This window comes from Microtus oregoni, unplaced genomic scaffold, assembly GCF_018167655.1.
Source record: "Microtus oregoni isolate MIOR12 unplaced genomic scaffold, Mior012 000008F_ref0000371, whole genome shotgun sequence".
Taxonomy (NCBI): domain Eukaryota; kingdom Metazoa; phylum Chordata; class Mammalia; order Rodentia; family Cricetidae; genus Microtus; species Microtus oregoni.
The window spans coordinates 32,661,055-32,680,988 of record NW_024543067.1 but is presented as its reverse complement, the minus strand read 5'-3'; the positions used below and the strand labels follow the sequence as shown (position 1 = coordinate 32,680,988).

The following is a 19,934-nucleotide window of genomic DNA, read 5'->3' as shown; positions in this document are numbered from 1 at the left end:
AACCTTATCTTTGACCTGATAGGTGAGAGTCTGGGCAAAGATCTGAGTGGTAGAGCCTCTAAGCCACCTGTCTCCAAAGTGAAATATGGTTTGAACTTAAACCAGCATGAGCTTAGTACGATACAGGAGGTGGAGTCACCAGCAAGTGGCAGGACTTCCATGCCAGGTACAGTGTGGCAAAATTCAGTATTTTACTAGTTTGCTAGCTTTCTACCTATTTTCAGTATGCTAAAATAGATTCAAGGGCTGGTCTTTGAGTACTTGTAAAAAGAGAGACTGATTTACATAAAAATAATCTTAAAATTTGGAACCAGAGAGATGGCTTGCCAGGTAAAAAGTATTTTCCTGCTCACTATACAAATCTGACAGCTGGAGCTCAATCTCTGGATCCCAGGTGGAAAACATGAGCCAACTCCTTAAATGTAGTCCTCTGACTTCTACATGCCTGCCATGATACACGCACACACACACACACACACACACACACACACACACACCAGCACTCACATATATCACATATACACACAATAATAATAACATAGAATTTATTGAAGTACTTAAAGTTTTGACTTAAAATATAGCATTGCAGCTTTGTTCTGTCTCACAGGGTAAAGGCAGTATACACTAAACTATAAATGTTAGAACTCTAAGGGAAAGTTATCCTGGCAGTCAGAAGCCAAGGACTATCTACAGCTCAGCAGGGAAAGGTATCCCAGCAGAAGTGTTAGCAACTCTGTTTCAGTGGGGGATGATTTCTCCAGAAAAGATTTCCCTAATGCAACGGTAACAACTTTCCTCCAGCAGGGGATGGTATCCCCAGGGAAATGCTACAGTTCTGCTCAGCTTCCTGAAATGCAACAATTCTACTCCAGCAAGGAAAAGTTTTCCCAGCCAAAGTGTTACAGTTGTGTGCCCTGCTCCTTCTCTGCTTGGCAAGAGCTGTTAGAGTTCTGCCCTGCTCAGACCAAAGTTGTTACTGTAAGCCCTACAGCTTAGATGGAAAGATATCCTGGCACCCAGGAATCAAGGAATACCATAAAGTCACATAGCACGCACAACAGACCTCCACACAAGAGATTTATTGGTAGGGGGAAAACAGGAGGTGGCTGCCTCTTCTTAGACAAGAAATAGCAACAAACTGAACAGGATACAGGGCTTAGAGGGTTTCTTGGAAAGGGGGTGGAATTTTTCAGGGTGGAGCTTTCCACAGTGGAGATTGGTGACGTTTCATGTCCAGGGTCTGGGCTTTTTACTCTGTAGGGTTGGGGCAGTGTCTAGCAGTTATTCTGTGGGTGGAACCTGGCAGTTGGAGGTCCTCAGGGGAGGGGCCTGGCCACTTATGTGGCTCAAGGGTCTAAGGGGTTTTCTCACAGACATGTAGCTCTGCTCTGGTGAAAGTAAGTCTTTAAAACAAATGTCACTTAAGAGATTTATTAGGAGGGAGGAATCCAAGAAAGTGGCTACCTCTGCCAGGGTGGATAATGGCAGCCCCAAACTGGTACCAGACTTATATAGGGTTTCTTAGGGATGGAGCTGTCCAAGGTGGAGATTTTCAGAGTGGGGATTGGTAGGATCTCAGTTTCTGAGTTTGAGACAAGCTCAGAGTGTAGGGTAAAAGGGCCAGCCAAAGAAACACACCTTGGCCTTGAAACCAGAGCCACATCTGCCCCTGACCAGCTGAGCATGAAACCAACCAATTCCTGGGCATGATATCTAGCCAGTCAAACTTGTCCAAGCTTAAGGGGATTGAAATGTGACCAATTCCCATCCTGAAAATCTCCACCCTGGAAAAACTCCACTCCTAAGAAGCCCTACATAAACCCTGTATCTGTTCAGTTTGCTGCTGCCTTTTTCCACTCTGGCAGCCATTCTCCCAAAAAATCTCTTGAATGAGATTTGGGTGAGACTTTCTTTCGCTGGAATGCAGCAGAGCAGAGAAGTAACATCTTTGGCTGGAGCAGAACTGAAACACTCTCTGGGGAAACCTTCCCCAAGCAGCACAGAGTTGTTATACTCTGAGGGATGTGAGCAGAGTTGTAACAACTTCACTAGGGTAACCTTCCCTTGCTGGAACAGAGTTGTTACATTGAGGAGCCCTGGAGCAGGGCTATAATTTACTGTTTTTATGGTGACTTTGTGGTACTCTTTGGCTCCCGACTGCCAGGATCACTTTCCATCGGAGCTGTAATGCTTACACGGATAGTAGTTGGATCTAGTGCTATGGGATTGGTTAGTTTTCGTGCTCAGGAATTGGTTGGATTTCAGTTCCTGAGTTAGGGGCAGGGTGTCTGACTCTTGTTTCAGGGCCAGGGTGTTCTTCCAATGGTACTTTTCATCCCAGAATAAGTAGCTTCTCTCTCACATGGGAAGGCAGTGTGCACTGATCCCAGCTTCTCTCACACATGGGCAAGGGAAGCGTGCTGTGGCCAACTCTGCTCTCTCTCACTCACTCTGACAAAGTGCTTCCTTTCATGTCCACCATTTAGACACATTTCAAATATGGAACTCAGTTCTGTTTTCCCTTCTGCATCTACTCTCACTACTCTTCTCTACATGTTAATGGACTATTTTAGTTGTTTTCTTTCTAAATAGGTTCTCACTTTGTAGTTTTGTCTTGCCTGGAACTCAGTGTGTAACCCAGGCTGGCCTTGATCTTTTTCTTTTATAGGATAATGATGCCTAAAATGTTGACTTTACCAACAATTAGAACATATCTATTTGTTTACTATACTATTATGTCCAAACACTTAAAAATTACTTCCTGAAATCCTAGAATTTCTTAACAACCTTTAGATTTTAGAGTCACTAGATAATTTTCTTGATGAAATTTACCAAAGCAGGTCTTGTTGCTTAAGAAGGTACATGGGAGGGTAATGTTAATATCAGCCATTTGGGTCAAACCTTTCTTATGGAAAGACTGTGAAGGCAGGGAAACAGAGGCCCTTTAGGATTCAATGCCTTTCTGTTCTTAGTAGGAATGAGCATGATATGTTTCATGAAATGAGTCAGGATTTTATGACTGGCTTTGAGCTTTTTCCCTTTCAGAAACTAGTTTACTGGGCTGGAGAGATAGCTCAGAGGTTAAGAGCACTGACTGCTCTTCCAGAGGTCCTGAGTTCAATTCCCCGCAACCACATGGTGGCTCACAACCATCTGTAATGAGATCTGGTGCCCTCTTTTGGTCTGCAGCATATATGTAGGGAAAATGCTATATACATAATTAATAAATAAATCTTTAAAAAAAAGAAATTAGTTTACTAATTCAGAATGATTATGAGGAAAGTCTTTGTCACTGATTCCAGTAGTTAGCTGAATCATATTTGAGATTACAAAATGCCATCTTGTATAAAGAGAAAATCACATTACTCCACTTCCTCTTTAAGGGTTGGCCCCTCCCTTGATGTCCTCCTAACACTCAGTTCTCCTCTTTGAGCTCTTTCACCCACCCATGTACACTCCCACTCAATCCTGACTGAAAGCAGAGCCTTGCAGTAGAGCTCAGACCATCTGCAGATTATATATGTGCACCTGGCTAAACAAGGTCATTCATAAAAATGGCATTTCCCCCAAAGAAGTGAAAATTGGTTGTGAAGAGTAGGAAAGCCTTGCAGTGCTTTTTAATTTACAGAGTAAAGCTTGATTGAAATTACATATGGGCAGGGCAGTTAGAGGGGACAGACTAGTCTGTATTGATTTTTCTTTTCTTTTTTCTTTCTGGATAAATTTCCTTAATTCTACTGAATGAAATTCTTTTATTCTGAATTTTTGATGATCCAGTTGCAGTTAACAGAAAGTCACCTTTTCCTCTCTGATTCTCCTACATGCTACCCTGGTAACATCCTGCTTTTGTACTGGAGTTACTTTAAGAGTTAGTTTTTGGTTTGGTTCTGTATTTTCTGTTGGTCCAAAGTTTTATTTACTGTTGAATTTCATGGAAAAGGTGGGGCATTTTCATCAAGGACTCTCAATAGGAAAGTCTCTCGTGCCAGCCCAAGCCTGGCTACTATCTGGGTGGACTAAAAGAGTTTATAAGCCTGACTAAACCACCAACACTTGAACCTTTAAGAGTTCAGGTTTTCAAAAACTATTTCCTATTATATTATAAAACAGCCATTTATTCACTAGAGAGGTGGTTCAGGGGTTGAGCACTTCCTGCTCTTCTAGTCCCCAGCACGCAACCATTTTAGCTCCAGCTTCATGGGATTCAGTGCCCCTTCTGACCTCCAAGGGCACTGCACACATGGGCTACGAATATATATACATAAACAGGCAAAACACTCAAACACTTTAAGTTTTAACTGGAACTTAATGAATTGGTTATTCCTTCCCTCTCCCCAGGTAAATCAGATTTTTGTCAAGATCGAGACCCCTTAAGGGTCTCAGTAAGCAGAGAACAAAGTTTCCTGGGGAGTCCACTGGCATGTGACCCATTTGGTCGTCACCAACCACCTGCCCAGAACAGCAGAAGCCATGACTATGATGAAGCAGGTAAGTTATTTTTCTGCATTTTCTTCTTATTTTAGCTTCATTTAAACACAAATAGTTGATATGTGAATTGTAGCTTCTGGAAGGTTTCTGAGAGGGACTGACTCCAGCATCTGTATTTTGTGTTACAGTGAAACTACAGTATAGGACATTGTCATTTTTGACATTTTACTTTTTCCTTTGACTTTCTCAACTCTTAATATTTAAGAGTTTTACCTCTAGACTAGCAGTGACTAATTTTTTTAAAGTAATTTTTTTAAAGTAATGACTAATGAGTATTATAGACAATAAATAAGTTGTTTTTTTTTTCCCCCAGTGGCCAGAGATAAGGCAACAATTTAAGAAGAAAAATATAAAAATAAGGTGTAGACATGTAGGGAATGATACTCTGTTGCTAAAATTTTACTTTCTCCTAATTTCCCCTACCCGTTTTGAACCCTCCAATCCATCTTTCAGATAAAGTCAAGGAACCTGATATTGAGAATAATGCAGTATTGAGTCATGCTGTCTCAGAAGAAGCAGCAAGTACATTCTTGGGTCCAGCTGGGAAGCCAGATAACAAGGTCAGTGATACTACTTTGTGTTTACTATATTGAGCTGTTTGGTTCTGTGTTTCTGTTTAGTTTGTTAGAAACTTTGTTCTCTGAGATCTACTGAGGTGGATCAATGATGAAAATAGCCAAATCTGAGCATCAGAAGACCTTTTGGTCTGCTTGGTGCATGATCTCTACAGTTCTGAGAAGCAAAACTACAAAATAGCTTAAAACGGTTAGGGTCTGTGTGTGCTGAGAGAAGGGTGTGTGTGTGTGTGTGTGTGTGTGAGAGAGAGAGAGAGAGAGAGAGAGAGAGAGAGAGAGAGAGAGGAGAGAGAGGAGAGAGAGAAAATCATTTCTGAGCAATGATGAAAAGGCGTTAATACTGAACCTTGTCACTATGAAGGTTTCTACACTTGACCTGAGCTCAGAATTAACAACTAGCACTGTTGATCATTTGTGGTTTTTCTTGTTGTCCTGATACATTATGATCCAATATTGTCTTTGAAATTTTAGGCTGAAACACAAGAGATGTCTCAGGAGCTGTTATCTTCAGTAACTGTTTCTACTGGAAGCTTCTTAAGCTATGAAGTCACAGATTTGAGCCTTACAGATCCAGGTACTATCAAACTTTGTGAATGCAGTGAAGGAGCGGCACTGGCTGCGTGCCAGTGTGGTGATGGAGGAAGCACTGCTTCTCCATGCTGTGTCCTGGTGGTGTGTTTGGGGGAAAGCTGTCTCAAGCCTACAAAGGAAAACATCAGTGTTGAATAGAATACTATAAACAACAGTCACTCATGCACTTTGGCACATCATCCCATTTAGTGGAAATCTCTCTGAACAGATTTCTGGTTGCATCAGTCTCAGCAATATATACTGCTATGACATGTTTGTGAGGAAGTAGCCAGCCATTAAATTAATGTGTTACAAATGTTAACTAAATGTTTTGATTAAACTCAAATTTTAGAGTCATTTTCGGAACAGATGGAGCTTCAAGAACAAGACTCTACCACTAAACAAGAAGAGACTTCTCCTTTTAGTTGTGCAGTGCCTTTAACGCCAGTCATTTATCAGCAGCTGCACCCCGTGGGTGCTAGTGAGTCTCTATTGCCCAAGGAGGAAGAAAAGGCATCCGATCCTACGCATGTTCAACAGATCATAGACAAGGATTTACATGAAGCAAATTTGATACCTGAAAAAACAGACTTGCAGGGTAAAATTTTAAAAGAGTATTTTCCTAGCTTTCACCTTTCATCGTCTTTAGTTTTAAGTATTGTTTGAACTTCGTATTCTTTATCACCTGCACATCATTTATGCCATAGATATTGAGGGCATTTATGAGACAAGGCATCTGGAGAATAGTAGGGGCCAGCTAGATGGCTTTACATTAAAGGTACTTGCTGTCAACCCATGACCCACCTTATGTTCAGTCCCCAGAATCCACATGGTTGAGAGATCTGACTTCTGAAAGTTATCGCTGTCCTATACACAAGCATTGTGGCAGGTGCACCATGGCATGCACATGTACATCAAACACATAAATAAATGAAGATAATTTTTAAACAACAAAAAAAGTGTGAAGAGATTAATGGAGACATCTCCCTACAACTAAGGCAGGGATTTGAGTGAGATTCCTGTCATGAAACCATTGAAGAATTTGAAATTAAATGAGATTTGCACATAAGATCCAGTACGTGCACCCCAATAACAAGACAGTATAGTGAACATTTCCCATTTTACATTATTAATCATGAATTGAGCTGAGCAAGAACCCAAAGCTTATAGTTAAGCTTTCCCAGATAGTTTTATGTGGCTTTCATTCCTAATTAACCATAGAAGCCTATGAAGCTGGTAAAATGGAGATTTGAATTTTAGTTTCTAGACTCACTAGAAGATTCCATTTATACCCGGTAACAATCATGACTGAGCATGGAAAATAAATGGAAGTAATCCTGCTATATCAGAAATGTCTGAACCCTTTTCCAAGTCTCACTAAACCTTCCCTTTCTTTCCCTCCCTCCAAGTTTCAGGTGTGGACCTTGACTTTCCAGAACTGAAACATGTATTTCCACACTTGCATCACCAGCTCTTTAAACCCTTGAAGCCATATCTAGATTTTGACTTATCACCATCCTCCTCTGGGATTTCTCAAGACAACAGAGACTTTCATGAGGTAAATTAAAGTTTACATAAGTGATTTGTTTCATCCTGTTCTTTTTTTGTAGTCCAAGCTTAAGTTACCAAGACAGGCTGACCCATGTGGTGGTGCACACCATCACGCTCAGCCTGTCTGTCTTTCTGGGGGGTTGGGACTGAATAGAACATAAGTCCTTGCACTCAAGTCTCCAACACCAAGGGAGGAAATACTTTTCATACTTACATCAGTAAGCATGCTGACAGTTCACTAAGACCATTTGACAACACAAATTATAGGATTAGTACTGTTTTTCTAAAGGCAGAAACAACAGCTGTTTTGTGGACTTTGTAGCTCTACGAGGTGCTGTTCCCCTTCTCCATCCCAGCTTCCACACTCAGCATTAAGTATGTTTACAGAAATCAGAGAAAGTGGTTAATTAGCTCACGGCAACTAGATCATTCCGGGCAGGGTATGGGTTGTTATAATACAGAGTCAGTATTTCAGCCTTTGTTTTCAGCAGAGCTCCGAATCTTCATCTAAGAAACCTGATGTTAAGGAATCCTCCAGAAGCACAGCTTGTTTCACAGCACTTAGGGCCAATTCAGAGCAGCCTGATGTTATTAGCCTAGCTCATGCTGCAACACAGAGTTTTGGTGCTGGAGGTACGTGAAAGCCCAAGACTTTCCTCTTTTTGAGGATCTGTTCATTAAATAATGTAATTATGTAATATATACTTAACTAACTTAAGTATTTGTTGTTCAGAACCCTGGTGATTTTTTGTGCTTATATATCAACTTTCCCATCTAAAACTGTAGGTCATAAAACCCTGTTTGCATTCTACTTAAAATGTGACTTTCTCTATCCAGTATTTATGCTGACTTTGTTAACTTTTTTTACTGCAGGACCTGAACAATCTTTCAAGCAGCTTCTACCAGAATTCTCTTCACAGGAAAGCCAACATGCTGATCTACCAAGTATTTACAGCATCGAAGCAAGAGGTGCCTCCCAAGGCAGGGAAAACCATGACTATTCTGAACAGACAGAAATACAAAATAAGGAAAAAAGTGTTCATTTTCAGTCCTCAACAGAGAACCAGAGTCCAGTGTGCAGTTCTCCTGATGGTTCCACTGTATTTAATCAGTTACACCTCCTGCGGAGTTCTCCAGGCTCTTCTACCTCTATGCTGGGCTTTGAGGAGCTGTCAAGAAAAGTGGTTACACTGCCACAAAGCCAAAGGCTCACTCAAGATAAGAATGAAGCTATTATAAATCCACCTGTAGAAAACTCCGAGGGGTCTCATTCATTGAGTGTTCAAAATGAAATATCTATTCAGAACAGATTTAAAACTGAAACCACAAATCCATCTCAGGTATCAGAAGCAGAGCACATTACAAATTCATTTCCGAGCTCTATTCCTGTCTGGGTAAGTGTTTTGTAAAACAGCACCCTCTTCCTGAGAAATCTTTCCAGCAGAATTGAAAACAGCCATGCAAGTTTGGTTCAGTTCATTAGGCTACTTATTTCCAACGTTATAGTCAACAAGCTGTGGTCTTACTTTATGCTAAGAAGGCAGAGATGGGCAGGTGGTGACCAGCCAAAAGATTCAAAAAGGGTCTGAATTCAAAGCCAGACCAAGGACACCCAGTTCTTCCACACTGCTCCTCCCATAGGTCCTGAGTTTTTATGCAGTTTTAGACTAACCAGGTGGTGCACACCTTTATCTCACCACTTGGGGAGGCGGGTAGATTACAGAGCAAGTTCCAAGACAGGGCTTTTACAGAGAAATACTGTATCGACCCAAACATAAGACATGCTCCTCTTTGAATTGTTAAACAGGAAACAGAATCTGGCTATGGTATAATGGAAGAACCAGATCTCACTCTAGTAAGCACCAGTGACATCAGCATTGCTGAAACAGATCTTGCTAACTTAACCCTTGAAGAGAGAGGCAGTGAAGCACAGAGCTGTTCCCAGGTAAATGCCATTAGCCCTGTGGAGGACTTGCTCAACCCCTTAGTCAGGCAGCATGTTTTGTGCCTTAAACAGGTTAAGTTATGCAGGAGTTGGTGCCAGCAGCAACTTTTGCCCAATGGTACCTGGTCTGCAAAGTTAAATGGGGGCCCCAAGATTTGGTTGTTTTCTAACAAAGCCTAGAAAACACAGCAAAACAAAGTTACTTTCTCAAAATCAGGCAGGTCCGTGTTCAACAGAAACCTCTGTTTTTGGAGCTGTATTAGAGTCTGGTATGGATCAACCCCAAGTGGCACCTTCAGGTAAGTCCAGGCTGGCCTCGAACTCATAGATCTGCCTGCCTCTGCTTCAAAGCACCACTACTGCCTAGCCAGTTAAATCCTCATTTAACTGAAATGAGGATTTCTGTAAAGACTTTTAAAAATTTGCAGTCACAATGAAAAGAAAAAAGACATTTATGGAGCGATCCTACCAGAGACAGAGAGAGATGCGGAATAAAACTCAACTCACAACAGGTATGTTTCCTTTTTTTTTTTTTTTTACAAAACATGAGATTAAGAACCTAAAGAAATCCTTTAATCCATCCCTTAATTTTAGGTTTGTCCCTGAGCCGCCGGAAGGGTGTCAGTAAAGTCAGAGCACCTCTCCCTGAAGAGAAAAGGACCACACAATCCCTCATACACCAGAGGGCACTAAGGTATGGACATTGTTATTTTATTTACTGGTAGTATTTAGCCATTAATGCCGATTTAATCCCATGTACATTTCTTACAGATTATACAGGCAGTTAGCTGAGGTAAAACAGCCAAGAGAAGAAAAAACAAAGCAAGAAGTCTGTGCCCAAAATATAGCAAGGGCAAAAGAATTTCATAAGGTGAGCAGAAGCCAGTTTTTCCCTCTAAAAAGCAAACAAAATTCAAACAAAACTAAATTAATTTTCATTCCTTCTACAGAAAACACTAGAGAAACTTCGAGCCAAAAATACATGCTGACTTCCTATAAACTGTGTAAAGGGTTTTCTTTTAGTTTCATGTATAAAGCTAGACAAAATTATTTATTGTAAATAAATTTTTATTTAAGGGATTTGATTCCACTGCTCTCCATCCTGAGTCACATGGTTCCCAGATTTCTGAAGGGAGATAAAAAAAGAATTAAGTTAAGCTCTCACAGCTTTTTTGACTTGGGGAATGCATGTTCTCTTCTCAGAAAAACACAACACTACTATCAAGTGCCTGCTTTCTTCTGTAAAGAACATCAATCTTTGGTCACAGCGTAAAGAGCTTTTGGTTTTACAGTCCAACAAGCCCTCTTTGAAATGACCCTCTTTGAAGTGTTTCTTGCATACGCACCTTTCACTCTGTCTGATTGTACTCTTTAGCCCTGTAGAACAAGAACAAGGTAGAGGTCAGTACCTGAGCATTCTAACATAATCATAGGAATTTACTCATCAGGAATAAAATGTCCCCAACAGGTTAACTGCTAGCAAGCAGCACATAGAAAACCTATTGGGAATTTTTTTATGGTCATGTCCACAGCAAATAAGAAACTGAATTCTCAAAGCCTTGGTAATGACCATTACAATAAGAACATTAAATGACTACTACTACTTGCCTTTTGTTCTCGTCTCTCCTTGAATTTAAGCCAGAACACTCATGACTAATTCAGTTTTTCACCTGTGGAAAAAAAAATGTATAATTAAGATTGAGGTTACTCATTTAGTATCCTAAAATCCACTGCCCAAAATTATCTGTGTTGAAAATTCTCATCTCAAATTGCTCCGTGCAATAAATATTGTCTGAAACCACGGCCCTTCGGAGAGGGCAGGACTGTTAGTTCATAGCCAGATGGGCTATGAAGCCAGATTGTCTTGCTCACATATGTAAGCTACATTCCAACACTGTTCACCAGATTCAAAGATCCTTTGTGTTTATATTTGAGAGATCCACCAATAGATGATGTTCAGAGAGGCTATTTCACTCAGCCCATTCAGAGCAGTTGAACATTGTCTATCATCACAACATCATCTTACTGGTAGTGTCTTTCCAGAGCAGCAAATTTCAGTCTATCATCTCAAGCTAGCATCTTACCATAAAAATTCTGGTGCCTTCTTCAAACCAATTTACTTTAGGAACCTAAAAGATTGAACACAGAAAGTATTATGAATGTATACAGTATTCTCAGTATTCCGTCTGTATGTATGCCTACAGGCCAGAAGAGGGCACCAGATCTCATTACAGATGGTTGTGAGCCACCATGTGGTTGCTGGGAACCAAGAGTGCTCTTAACCACTGAGCCATCTCTCCAGCTGCTATGAAATTAATTATTAACATGTCTTCAAACCCAAGATTATAGTGGGCAAATGTCACAGGCCTCATTGTCACCACTGTAATGCATCTACTGTGATGGAAGCATGACCTGTGTCTCAATTTAGCCACATTCACCAGTTCTAGACACTGACTGACAGTGCCCATCTTAAGTAGAATGAGGCTCAGCCTCATGCACTATGCATCAAATAAAACCATCTAGAAGCAAACAGAAATGGGGCCTTACCATTTTAAACCAGGCCTCTCACTTGTTGACACCCTAGGAATAAAAAGAGTGAGTAGTTTCATCAAGCAGGTGATGCCACCAAGCTTAGACCAATTACTCCCTAGAACCCGTATTTCAATCAAACTTGCTCTGACCTCCACAGGGCACCCATATCCAGTATAAAATAACTGTATCATTAGAAATACCAGGTTATCTTGCACAAAGCCAAGACACCAACGATGCCAGATAGTGAATTTCTGTTGCACTGTCTTTTGAACACACCAGCAGGAAAGGAATGCTGAGTGCAGATACCATGCAGTGCCAATTCCTAAACCCTCAGCCTGGTGTTCCTAATGAAGAAACTAATGATACGGTCCTAATCTCCTAATCATTATCTCCTCTAAATCATACAAACATTCCACATGTTAAGGAGGCTGGATGGGCTTTCAGCTGTTCAGTTTATGCAGCATTCCATCTCAGAGCCTTCATTCCACTCCCACTGGAAAATTGCCCAAATCAAACCATTAACTGGCCTAATGTATCTGCATTATGTAAACTGCAACACACACTGCTGGTTGAGTGTTTCTCACTGAAGCCAGAGATCCCAGGTTTGGCTATCAAGACTGCCTGGCTGCAATGGTTCTGAACTGTGGTACTCTGGGACCGATGGCTCTTTATCTAGTGAGTTACCTACTCAGCAAGTTTCCCTGTTCCCCAGGCTGGCCTCTAACTTGATCCTTGCTCCCAACTACTAGGATTACAGGAGTGTATCATTAAAGAACTCAAACATCATTTCTAGACACTTAGCATGACATGAAAGCACAAAGAAACGGTTTTTCTAGTCTATACATAAAGCAATTGTTTTTGCTGAGAACACAATAAAAACCAACAAGATTCAGTTTCACTTACCAGTGTGTTTGAAGAGTTCTGCTTACTCATTCCTAGAATAGGACATAAGATTTTAAGATTGGATTTCCAGTTATGAAAACTAAGTTCACTGTCCAGAGTTAATAGCTGTAGTCAGTTCTATCAGAATTAAGTTTTAGTTCATGTCTGTATCATTCAGCAGCTGAACAGTTTTAATTCATCATTTGAACTGTTACTATACTTCCCCAAGATACAGTGCCAGACTTACCTAACATCATACTAATCATTGTGAAGGCATACCAGGGCCTGAAGTTTAAAAGAAAAGGTGATATATTATTGCTTCAAACATTTTAGATGTCTTGTAGTTTCTTTCACAGACCTAACCACGAGCAGCCCTGTGAGTCAAGCAACCACAAGTTACTATATGAGGCGTTTCCAACGATGTGTGGCTACTGAGGAAGCCCCATCGGGATAGACCTCAAAAAGCAATCATTGTGAAGCCTACATATGAACATCTACAAATAGGAGCTGAAGGAAATCACAAAAAGTCATCACAGAACAGTTAGGCTCTTAGAAGGCTGTGTTCTCAAATACTAATCAGTTTACCACATGGTAAGAATTCTTTACCAAACTGTTCTAATCACCAGTACACATATACTATTATTTGCTAATTTATTTTGGTTTGTTTTTAGGGCAGGGTTCTCTCTGTCCAGCACTGGCTGTCCTGGAAACTAGCTCTTATATGCCAGGCTAGCCTTGAACTCATAGAAATCCACCCGCCTGTCTCCATAGTGCTGGGTTTAAAGTTAAAGGTTTGTGCTACCACCTGTATTTGAGATTAATTATACGTTTCAGAACGTTTATAGGTAATATTTTAACTTAAGTATGAGGCCTTATAGCCTTCACCTGCTAAACTTCTCATTTCAAATTATTTCTAAATATTCATGCTTGAACATGCTCCAGGATTTACTGAAGGCTAGAGCACTCCCCTTTCACACAACTCTGAAGATATAAACTGATAATATGCCACTTACTACATTGAAACAAACATCCCTTCATGGGTATCTTCAATTCTGACTTCATAAAGCCTTTAAAAAAGAAACATTCATCATTAGATACCTATGCCTCAAAAGTCCAGGATAGTGAAGAACTAACCTCATCAATACCATAATCCCTTGATGCTGAATTATATATATTCCTTCTTGTATGTATCAAAACTCATATTGAACAATGAGTTCTGGGTTGCAAAAGAGGATTTATTTTTGCACCTGTCTAACCTGCCTTTGTCCACCACCTGAACAAAAACATACACAAGTGCTGCCCACAAAAGCCAGCTTTACAGTGTGACCACAGGATGTATGAAGTATCCTAGGGAAAGACACTCTTTGACTAAAGAACTACACACCTAGTCAGAAGTTAGCACACAGGGGTTGTAGCATCCTGGAGCTGTGTTTGGGAGAAAGAGTGTATGAAAAGTCTGTTCAAAGAAGAGCATTCTTAGAGGATGTGATTTAGCTTACATCCCTCACCTCACAAGATGGCTGGTTAATACCATCTTGTAAACTCCATTTCCAAGAGCCCTGATACTTTCTGGCCCTGGGTACTAGGATGTATACACACATTCATGCAAGCTAAACACAAAGATATGATTCTGTTTTAAAAACTTTGTTTGGAATCAGTCACTGGGCTGGGGTTCCTGAAACCAGAAAGACGTGTAGGATTTCCTATTAGCATTTTTCTTCCAGGATCAGTATCACAATTGTTTTTAATGTTCCAGTATCCAAGCTCTAAAAAGAAATTCCTAAGTATTTGCTTTCCCAGTCCTGTGGCTTCTTTCGCAAGCTGGCTCAGGTACTTTCTTCATGTACTTGCCAAATGAAACACCTGTAGTCATGTCTTTCTATTAAGTCACTGTTTCTGAGTGTTCTTTACCTTCTTTGATAAGTCAGATGTACATTTCCTTTCCAGGCTGTTCAGCGTGCTCTCTTGTGCAGTTATGTTTACCCTTAGTTTTTTTTAGAGAATGCAGATTCTTTCTTGGTCTTCTTTTGTTCTAAATTTCTCTTTGGAAATTCTGAGCTTATTATGAAGCAACTGTTTTGCTACATTTAAAGAAAAAAAATCACTGTTAGCAACTAAGCTCACCACTGACAGGTGGATGAGAGCTACATCTATTTATTCAAAGTCCAAATTAACATCTACATTATTTTCTCATGTCAGCCCACATAAATATTAGACTACTTAAATGTTAATTACAAAGCATTTTAGTAAGTGCAGAGATAATACTGGCTTATCTTCCTAACGGAAGACTAATATTCAATTCCAAGCACCAACGTGTTTAACTTCAGTGACCTCTTCTTGACCTCCCCAGATTATCAGACATGGATATGTCTGCAGGCAAAACACTAATATGTAATAATTTATTAAGCAAAAAAACCCTTAAGAATAGAGTCATGCCTATAGCAGGAAGAAAAGTGCTAGGATGTTAATCCACTGGTCTGTGATATCAGGGTTGATATTATCTGACAAAATTAAGAAAGGATACTGACTTCCAGCCTCCACACATGATTGCAGGAACACACCCTGAGTATGAGTAACTTGTCATAATGTAAATGCATAGCCCTGAGCTTTGAATCCCAACATCGGGGATAAGCATTAAGAGCAGCAATAGAAAAAAAGCTCAATATCAAATATCCTTGGGTATTTCCATTCTTATGTCTCCTATGTTAAGTTTAAACAAAATTTTTATAGAAGCAACTGTATACAGCTTCTACATTCCTGTGTCTGAGACACTAAGGAAGTGACTACTGCAGAGGACAAACATGTGAGAAACTGGAGGGGAGTCTGGACTGGTGTGCACTTGAAAGTCTGTCTCTATTTTAAACCTGCTGGCTCAGCGTTTCTATAATAAAGCTACCTCTTCTGTCCCTGGCAAAAAAAAAAACCCAACTTCTACATTCCATAAATAATAAAGATCACTTACAACCAATTTGATATCGCATTCAGACTCAGGACTTGTTGTCTCGTCTTCTGTCCTGTAACATTAAAAACATAAAACATTAAAAACATATCACATATCTTACCTTATATTTTGATGCTAAAAGACTTATACTCTAAGGAATACATAATATCCTGTCTCCAAATCAATACCCTGTGCATCTACTTAACATAAACAATCCTAAATGTGGTGGAAATTATTGTTACTGCTTCAGCATTAGATCAGTGGATGGTTAGTCTAGCAAGGTCACATGTCTTTACCACTAGCACTTGGAAAAGAGGTAATGAGTCCAAGCCCAGCCAAAGCTATATAGCTAAATGTGGAATTGCACATTAAGTTACCTTAAAAAATAAAAACACAAGGCCAGGCGGTGGTGGCGCACGCCTTTAATCCCAGCACTCGGGAGGCAGATCTCTGTGAGTTCAAGGCCAGCCTGGTCTATAAGAGCTAGTTTCAGGACAGGAACCAAAAAGCTATGGAGAAATCCTGTCTCAAAAAAAAATCAAAAAAATAAAAAATAAAAACACAAACCACGAAGCCTAGCCTAGGAACAAATTATTCTTCAAGATCCAACTTACAATGGCTCGTCAATGGGAGAAAGAGGACCATCATCATCCATGTACTTGTGTCTCCGGCTGTCGAAGTCTTCCTTTTCTAAATCTTCCCCAGCATGCATTTGTTCCAAGCATTCCTTAAGATGGTGCTCATACTTGAGTTTTTCAATGTGGTGAAAAAATCCTCTTGCAACAGCTTGCTTCAAGTCAGAAAACACAATTCCTTAAATTAAATATAATAAAGCCTGAAATTCTACAAGGGGCTGAGAGATGGCTCACTGTGCATCAAGTGGACCAGATTTGGAAACAGAAAACATGTAAATGCTGAGTGTACTATAATTCCAGACTTGGAAGGTGTAGACAGTACCAAGAACAAGCTGAATAGAAAGACAACCTAAATTGGCAAGCTATGCTAAGGCTGTACATGCATATACATGGAAAGAATGACATTAATCCTTTCTGTTTACAAATTCCAAAGGACTATGTGCATTTCTACATTTAATACTCAAATACTTTAAAAACTTAATTATCTGGGCACTCAAATTTTCCTAATTTCATGCATATGGGTGTTCTGACTGCCTACATGTGCACTGTATGCATGCCTGGTGCCCTCAGAGAACTGAAGGAAGCATCACTGGGGTTAGAGATGGCTGTGACCCTATGTCCTTACATGTTCTTCAGCAAGGGCTGCTGGGTTACCAATGCATGACCAGCTAGCAAGCAGCATCCTCTATGTTCCTATTCTCCAGCCTTTTGGGCACTTCTAAAAATGGACTTGAGCAAGTGATGCCAAGGTTTGACTTGGGCTACTGAAATGAAAGTTGGGCATGGTATACTTGAGAGTATTTGAGACAAGATAAAGGGCTTTTCTGCATAGAACACTTGGAACATCATTCTCTGAAACTGTATGCACACTAAAAAATGCCAGTGCAGACTTCACTCAGAAATACTCGAACTTAAGACAGAAACAGACTTTACATAGAAGCCACTATGTTTAGTGTCAAAGTAACCAAGTGTGTTCCAGGTACACCTTAACTAAGAATGGCTAACAAACATGTCATCTAGTCTACAAAGTTCTGGGATAGTCAGAGCTGTTACTGAGAATCCCTGACTGGAAGAGGAAGGGGGGGGGGGACATCAACCCCATTTAATTTTACCACATACATGAAAATGACTCACCTCATATGTTAAAATTTTCTTCCAAGGTAAGGGTTTTCTTCCATTTTCAGATTCTAAGAATGGAAGCACAGCTCCTTTGTCTTTAATTTGTTTCACATCTATTTGTGACCTCCTAGGGTTTCTAGTGTTCTTTATTCCAGATGGTCTTTCCCTTGGTCTCGACTTTGGCTTGTATTTCCTCTTTTTCCGTTTCTTTTTCTTAAATCTTTCAAAAATGGCCTTTAAAGTCAAAGGCCTTGGTTCTATAGAGGAGTCACTTGAAGAGTCAGTTTCAACGTTCGCAGGTGAAATGACACATTTTGCAGTAGGCTTTCTTTGCTTTTGTGTGGGTAAAGGAATGTACTGTGTTTTAAATAAGCTTTCAGATGAGTCATCACTAAAATAGATAAATAAATAAACTGCATTACTGACTCATCACTAGAAACAGTTCCCATTCCTGAGTGGCGAGGCTGCTCAGGCAGTATTTACAACTCCAGCTTGAAGGAGCTCAATGACCTCTCCTGTTTGGAGAACCAAGAACTCCTATGATACAGACTGCAGGCAAAGTACACTTAAGACAAACTGGATGAAAATGTTCAAAGTTTAAATGGACATTCCTTCAAAAGCCAGCCCCCCCAAATCATACCCAACATTTTAGAATGGACCAAGTACAGTTAATATAGCCATCATATTTAAAGCACCAGCTTGTTAAATGTTCAATTTTATCTTTCAAGAGAAAAGCTCCACAAATCATCTGCTTAACCAGTAAAGCACTACCTATGGGACAAAAGTCAATTTCGTCTTATCTTATCCTAAGATAAAAATATGTCCCGTTTTTAGCTCGGAGAGTTTTCTGTAGTACAATTATAGCAGGGCGTCTTAATACGCCTTTAATCCCAGCTCTTGGGGGCATAGGCATTGTCATTTGAATGAGCCCACCAGTGGTCACTACTGAGCCCTTGTCTCAAAATAAATTGAACTGTGCACTGAACCTAGAAGTTTACCCACCATCTGCCTTACCTGTGGTTTCCAGTGTCGTCAGCTCCATCAGGTGTCATGCAGTCAACAGAGTTCCCTTCTGACTGAGCCATCACTTTCTCTCTGCCTTACCCAGTTTTCTGCAATTACAAATTTCAGTGTTATGCACCTTCCCGAACATTCAAGAGTCTTCATTAAAGTTAAGCATACACCATACCACCACGTGAATTCAGATAAAAATCGATCTGAGGATAGTCCACTTTAGATTACACTCGGTGGCTCACAATTCTCTTAACTCCAGCTACATGAGATGGTATGTTTTTTGGCTTCCCGGACACCACCAGGAATCCAGGCATAAGAAACCACATTGCAATGCAGTTTTTTTTTCTATTTAAATTTACCTGAACACCTCAGTGACTTTACCACCAGCCAGCCACACAGTAATTAATATAGTATTACTACTTCCAATGAGTACCCATGGAAGGCTGAAACAAGAGCATCATTACTGAGATTGTGGTGCAAAACTAAACTACTGGTCAAAACGCCCACAGGCCTGTAATCCCTAAGAAAGAACACACAGGAACCTCTGGGGTGAGTCTGGACAGATGGCTTAGCATTAAGAGTACTGGGCTGCACTTCAGTGGACCAGAAATTAAATTCCCAGCACCCTCATGGCTGCTTAAAAAGGGCTGTAACTGGGCAGGTGGCGGCGGCGCATGCCTTTAATCCCAGATCTCGGGAGGCAGATGCAGACGGCATTCAGTTCGCGTACAGCCTGATCTACAAAGCAGATGCCAGGGCACCAGACCTGTTAAATAGAGAAACCCTGTCTCCAAAAACCACCAAGGGGAGTGGACAGCTGCAACCAGTTTTAGGGAATTCGATGAACTCTTCCCTGGGTACTGCACGCACGTGGTGCACATAAAAGGCAGGCAAAACACCAGCACATACAAAAAAAAAAAAAAAACTTCAACATTATTCTAGGCTACACAAATTCTAGATCTAAACTAATCAGAATTTTGAAGGATAAGAAAACCAGGTGACTAAGACTTTAGACATCAATTGTTTAAATTAATCCATTAAAACAATGTAGCCTGGCCGGTGGTGGTGCACGCCTTTAATCCCAGCACTTGGGAGGCAAAGGAAGGTGGATCTCTGTGAGTTCGAGGGCAGTCTGGTCTACAAGTGCTAGTTCCAGGACAGGTTCCAAAAACCAAAATGTAACACACTTAGGCCGTTTGTACCAACAATATATCTGTGTGTAAATTCTAAGGTAATTGCAAACTACACTGCAGCAACCTATCTCGAAATCAATCATACCTGTATGGCGGTTTCCAATTGTGAATCTCCAAGTTTGGAGGCCACGTGGTGAGTGTCAAGCTACTGGTGCGAACACACGCCGTGGGCAGACTGACAAGAGCCTCTAAACGCTCTAAGAGATATAGGCAGGGAGCACAAGGCACCTAGAGGACCTTCCTGGCCCGACAGCGACCGGGAGCCCGCGCGGCCTGCAAAGGCTCCGAGCAGGGCCCAAGGCCTCAACCGCCGCGCCTCGCCCGATCTCAGTGCCGACTCCGTGCGGACAGTCGACAAAGAGCCCCGGCCTGCCCTACCCGCGGCCCCCACCGTTCGGTCGCGCCAGACCGGGTTCCCAACGCAAACACTGGCGTCTTCCTCCTCCACCACGTCGAAAAGACCGTTCCCGCCCGCTGCAGCCGGACTAG

General features: G+C 40.9%; 2 protein-coding genes and 10 non-coding genes across 16 annotated transcripts in view; 3 read left to right on the top strand and 9 right to left on the bottom strand.

Moving 5' to 3' along the window:
• Cep295 (centrosomal protein 295) overlaps positions 1-10,693 on the top strand; it is a 41,004-nt gene extending 30,311 nt beyond the window's left edge. Inside the window, exons 17-30 of one of the 4 annotated variants that reach the window (XM_041657140.1) lie at positions 23-166; positions 4,339-4,488; positions 4,942-5,048; positions 5,535-5,637; positions 5,986-6,231; positions 7,043-7,191; positions 7,673-7,817; positions 8,058-8,578; positions 8,992-9,129; positions 9,347-9,428; positions 9,558-9,641; positions 9,724-9,823; positions 9,901-10,000; positions 10,080-10,693. In XM_041657140.1, the coding sequence (XP_041513074.1) occupies positions 23-166; positions 4,339-4,488; positions 4,942-5,048; positions 5,535-5,637; positions 5,986-6,231; positions 7,043-7,191; positions 7,673-7,817; positions 8,058-8,578; positions 8,992-9,129; positions 9,347-9,428; positions 9,558-9,641; positions 9,724-9,823; positions 9,901-10,000; positions 10,080-10,118 (2,108 nt within the window). In that variant the 3' untranslated portion in view covers positions 10,119-10,693. Of the gene's footprint in view, positions 1-22; positions 167-4,338; positions 4,489-4,941; positions 5,049-5,534; positions 5,638-5,985; positions 6,232-7,042; positions 7,192-7,672; positions 7,818-8,057; positions 8,579-8,991; positions 9,130-9,346; positions 9,429-9,557; positions 9,642-9,723; positions 9,824-9,900 lie in introns of all 4 variants that reach the window. The other 3 variants (XM_041657139.1, XM_041657138.1, XM_041657137.1) reach the window with 3 other exon arrangements.
• LOC121452073 lies at positions 5,147-5,226 on the top strand. Its single transcript, XR_005974808.1, has one exon. It is a non-coding gene; the product is annotated as a small nucleolar RNA U2-19 (small nucleolar RNA).
• LOC121452072 lies at positions 5,379-5,448 on the top strand. Its single transcript, XR_005974807.1, has one exon. It is a non-coding gene; the product is annotated as a small nucleolar RNA U2-30 (small nucleolar RNA).
• LOC121452068 lies at positions 10,317-10,448 on the bottom strand. Its single transcript, XR_005974803.1, has one exon. It is a non-coding gene; the product is annotated as a small nucleolar RNA SNORA25 (small nucleolar RNA).
• Positions 10,583-10,701, bottom strand: LOC121452070. Its single transcript, XR_005974805.1, has one exon. It is a non-coding gene; the product is annotated as a small nucleolar RNA SNORA32 (small nucleolar RNA).
• A 35-nt stretch (positions 10,702-10,736) lies between these two features.
• On the bottom strand, positions 10,737-19,910 carry Taf1d (TATA-box binding protein associated factor, RNA polymerase I subunit D). Of its 2 annotated transcripts, XR_005974737.1 has the most exons (12): positions 19,531-19,910; positions 18,253-18,350; positions 17,254-17,629; positions 16,099-16,274; positions 15,506-15,557; positions 14,455-14,624; positions 13,557-13,610; positions 12,791-12,828; positions 12,565-12,596; positions 11,677-11,709; positions 11,214-11,258; positions 10,737-10,799 (listed from the first exon to the last, which is right to left on the bottom strand). XR_005974737.1 is itself a non-coding variant. In XM_041657143.1 (6 exons), exons 2-6 carry the CDS (start codon positions 18,321-18,323, stop codon positions 14,529-14,531), a joined length of 771 nt encoding a protein of 256 aa, XP_041513077.1. In that variant the 5' UTR covers positions 18,324-18,350; positions 19,531-19,910; the 3' UTR covers positions 13,761-14,528. The 2 variants fall into 2 exon arrangements, 1 of the variants encoding a protein (XP_041513077.1); XM_041657143.1 differs by lacking the exons at positions 10,737-10,799; positions 11,214-11,258; positions 11,677-11,709; ... (1 more) ...; positions 12,791-12,828; positions 13,557-13,610 and having other exon boundaries at positions 13,761-14,624.
• On the bottom strand, positions 11,080-11,149 carry LOC121452065. Its single transcript, XR_005974800.1, has one exon. It is a non-coding gene; the product is annotated as a small nucleolar RNA Z40 (small nucleolar RNA).
• Positions 11,484-11,615, bottom strand: LOC121452069. Its single transcript, XR_005974804.1, has one exon. It is a non-coding gene; the product is annotated as a small nucleolar RNA SNORA1 (small nucleolar RNA).
• On the bottom strand, positions 11,842-11,978 carry LOC121452066. Its single transcript, XR_005974801.1, has one exon. It is a non-coding gene; the product is annotated as a small nucleolar RNA SNORA8 (small nucleolar RNA).
• LOC121452026 lies at positions 12,680-12,752 on the bottom strand. Its single transcript, XR_005974768.1, has one exon. It is a non-coding gene; the product is annotated as a small nucleolar RNA SNORD5 (small nucleolar RNA).
• On the bottom strand, positions 12,875-13,005 carry LOC121452071. Its single transcript, XR_005974806.1, has one exon. It is a non-coding gene; the product is annotated as a small nucleolar RNA SNORA18 (small nucleolar RNA).
• On the bottom strand, positions 13,714-13,841 carry LOC121452075. Its single transcript, XR_005974810.1, has one exon. It is a non-coding gene; the product is annotated as a small nucleolar RNA SNORA40 (small nucleolar RNA).
• Positions 19,911-19,934: the final 24 nt, after the last annotated feature.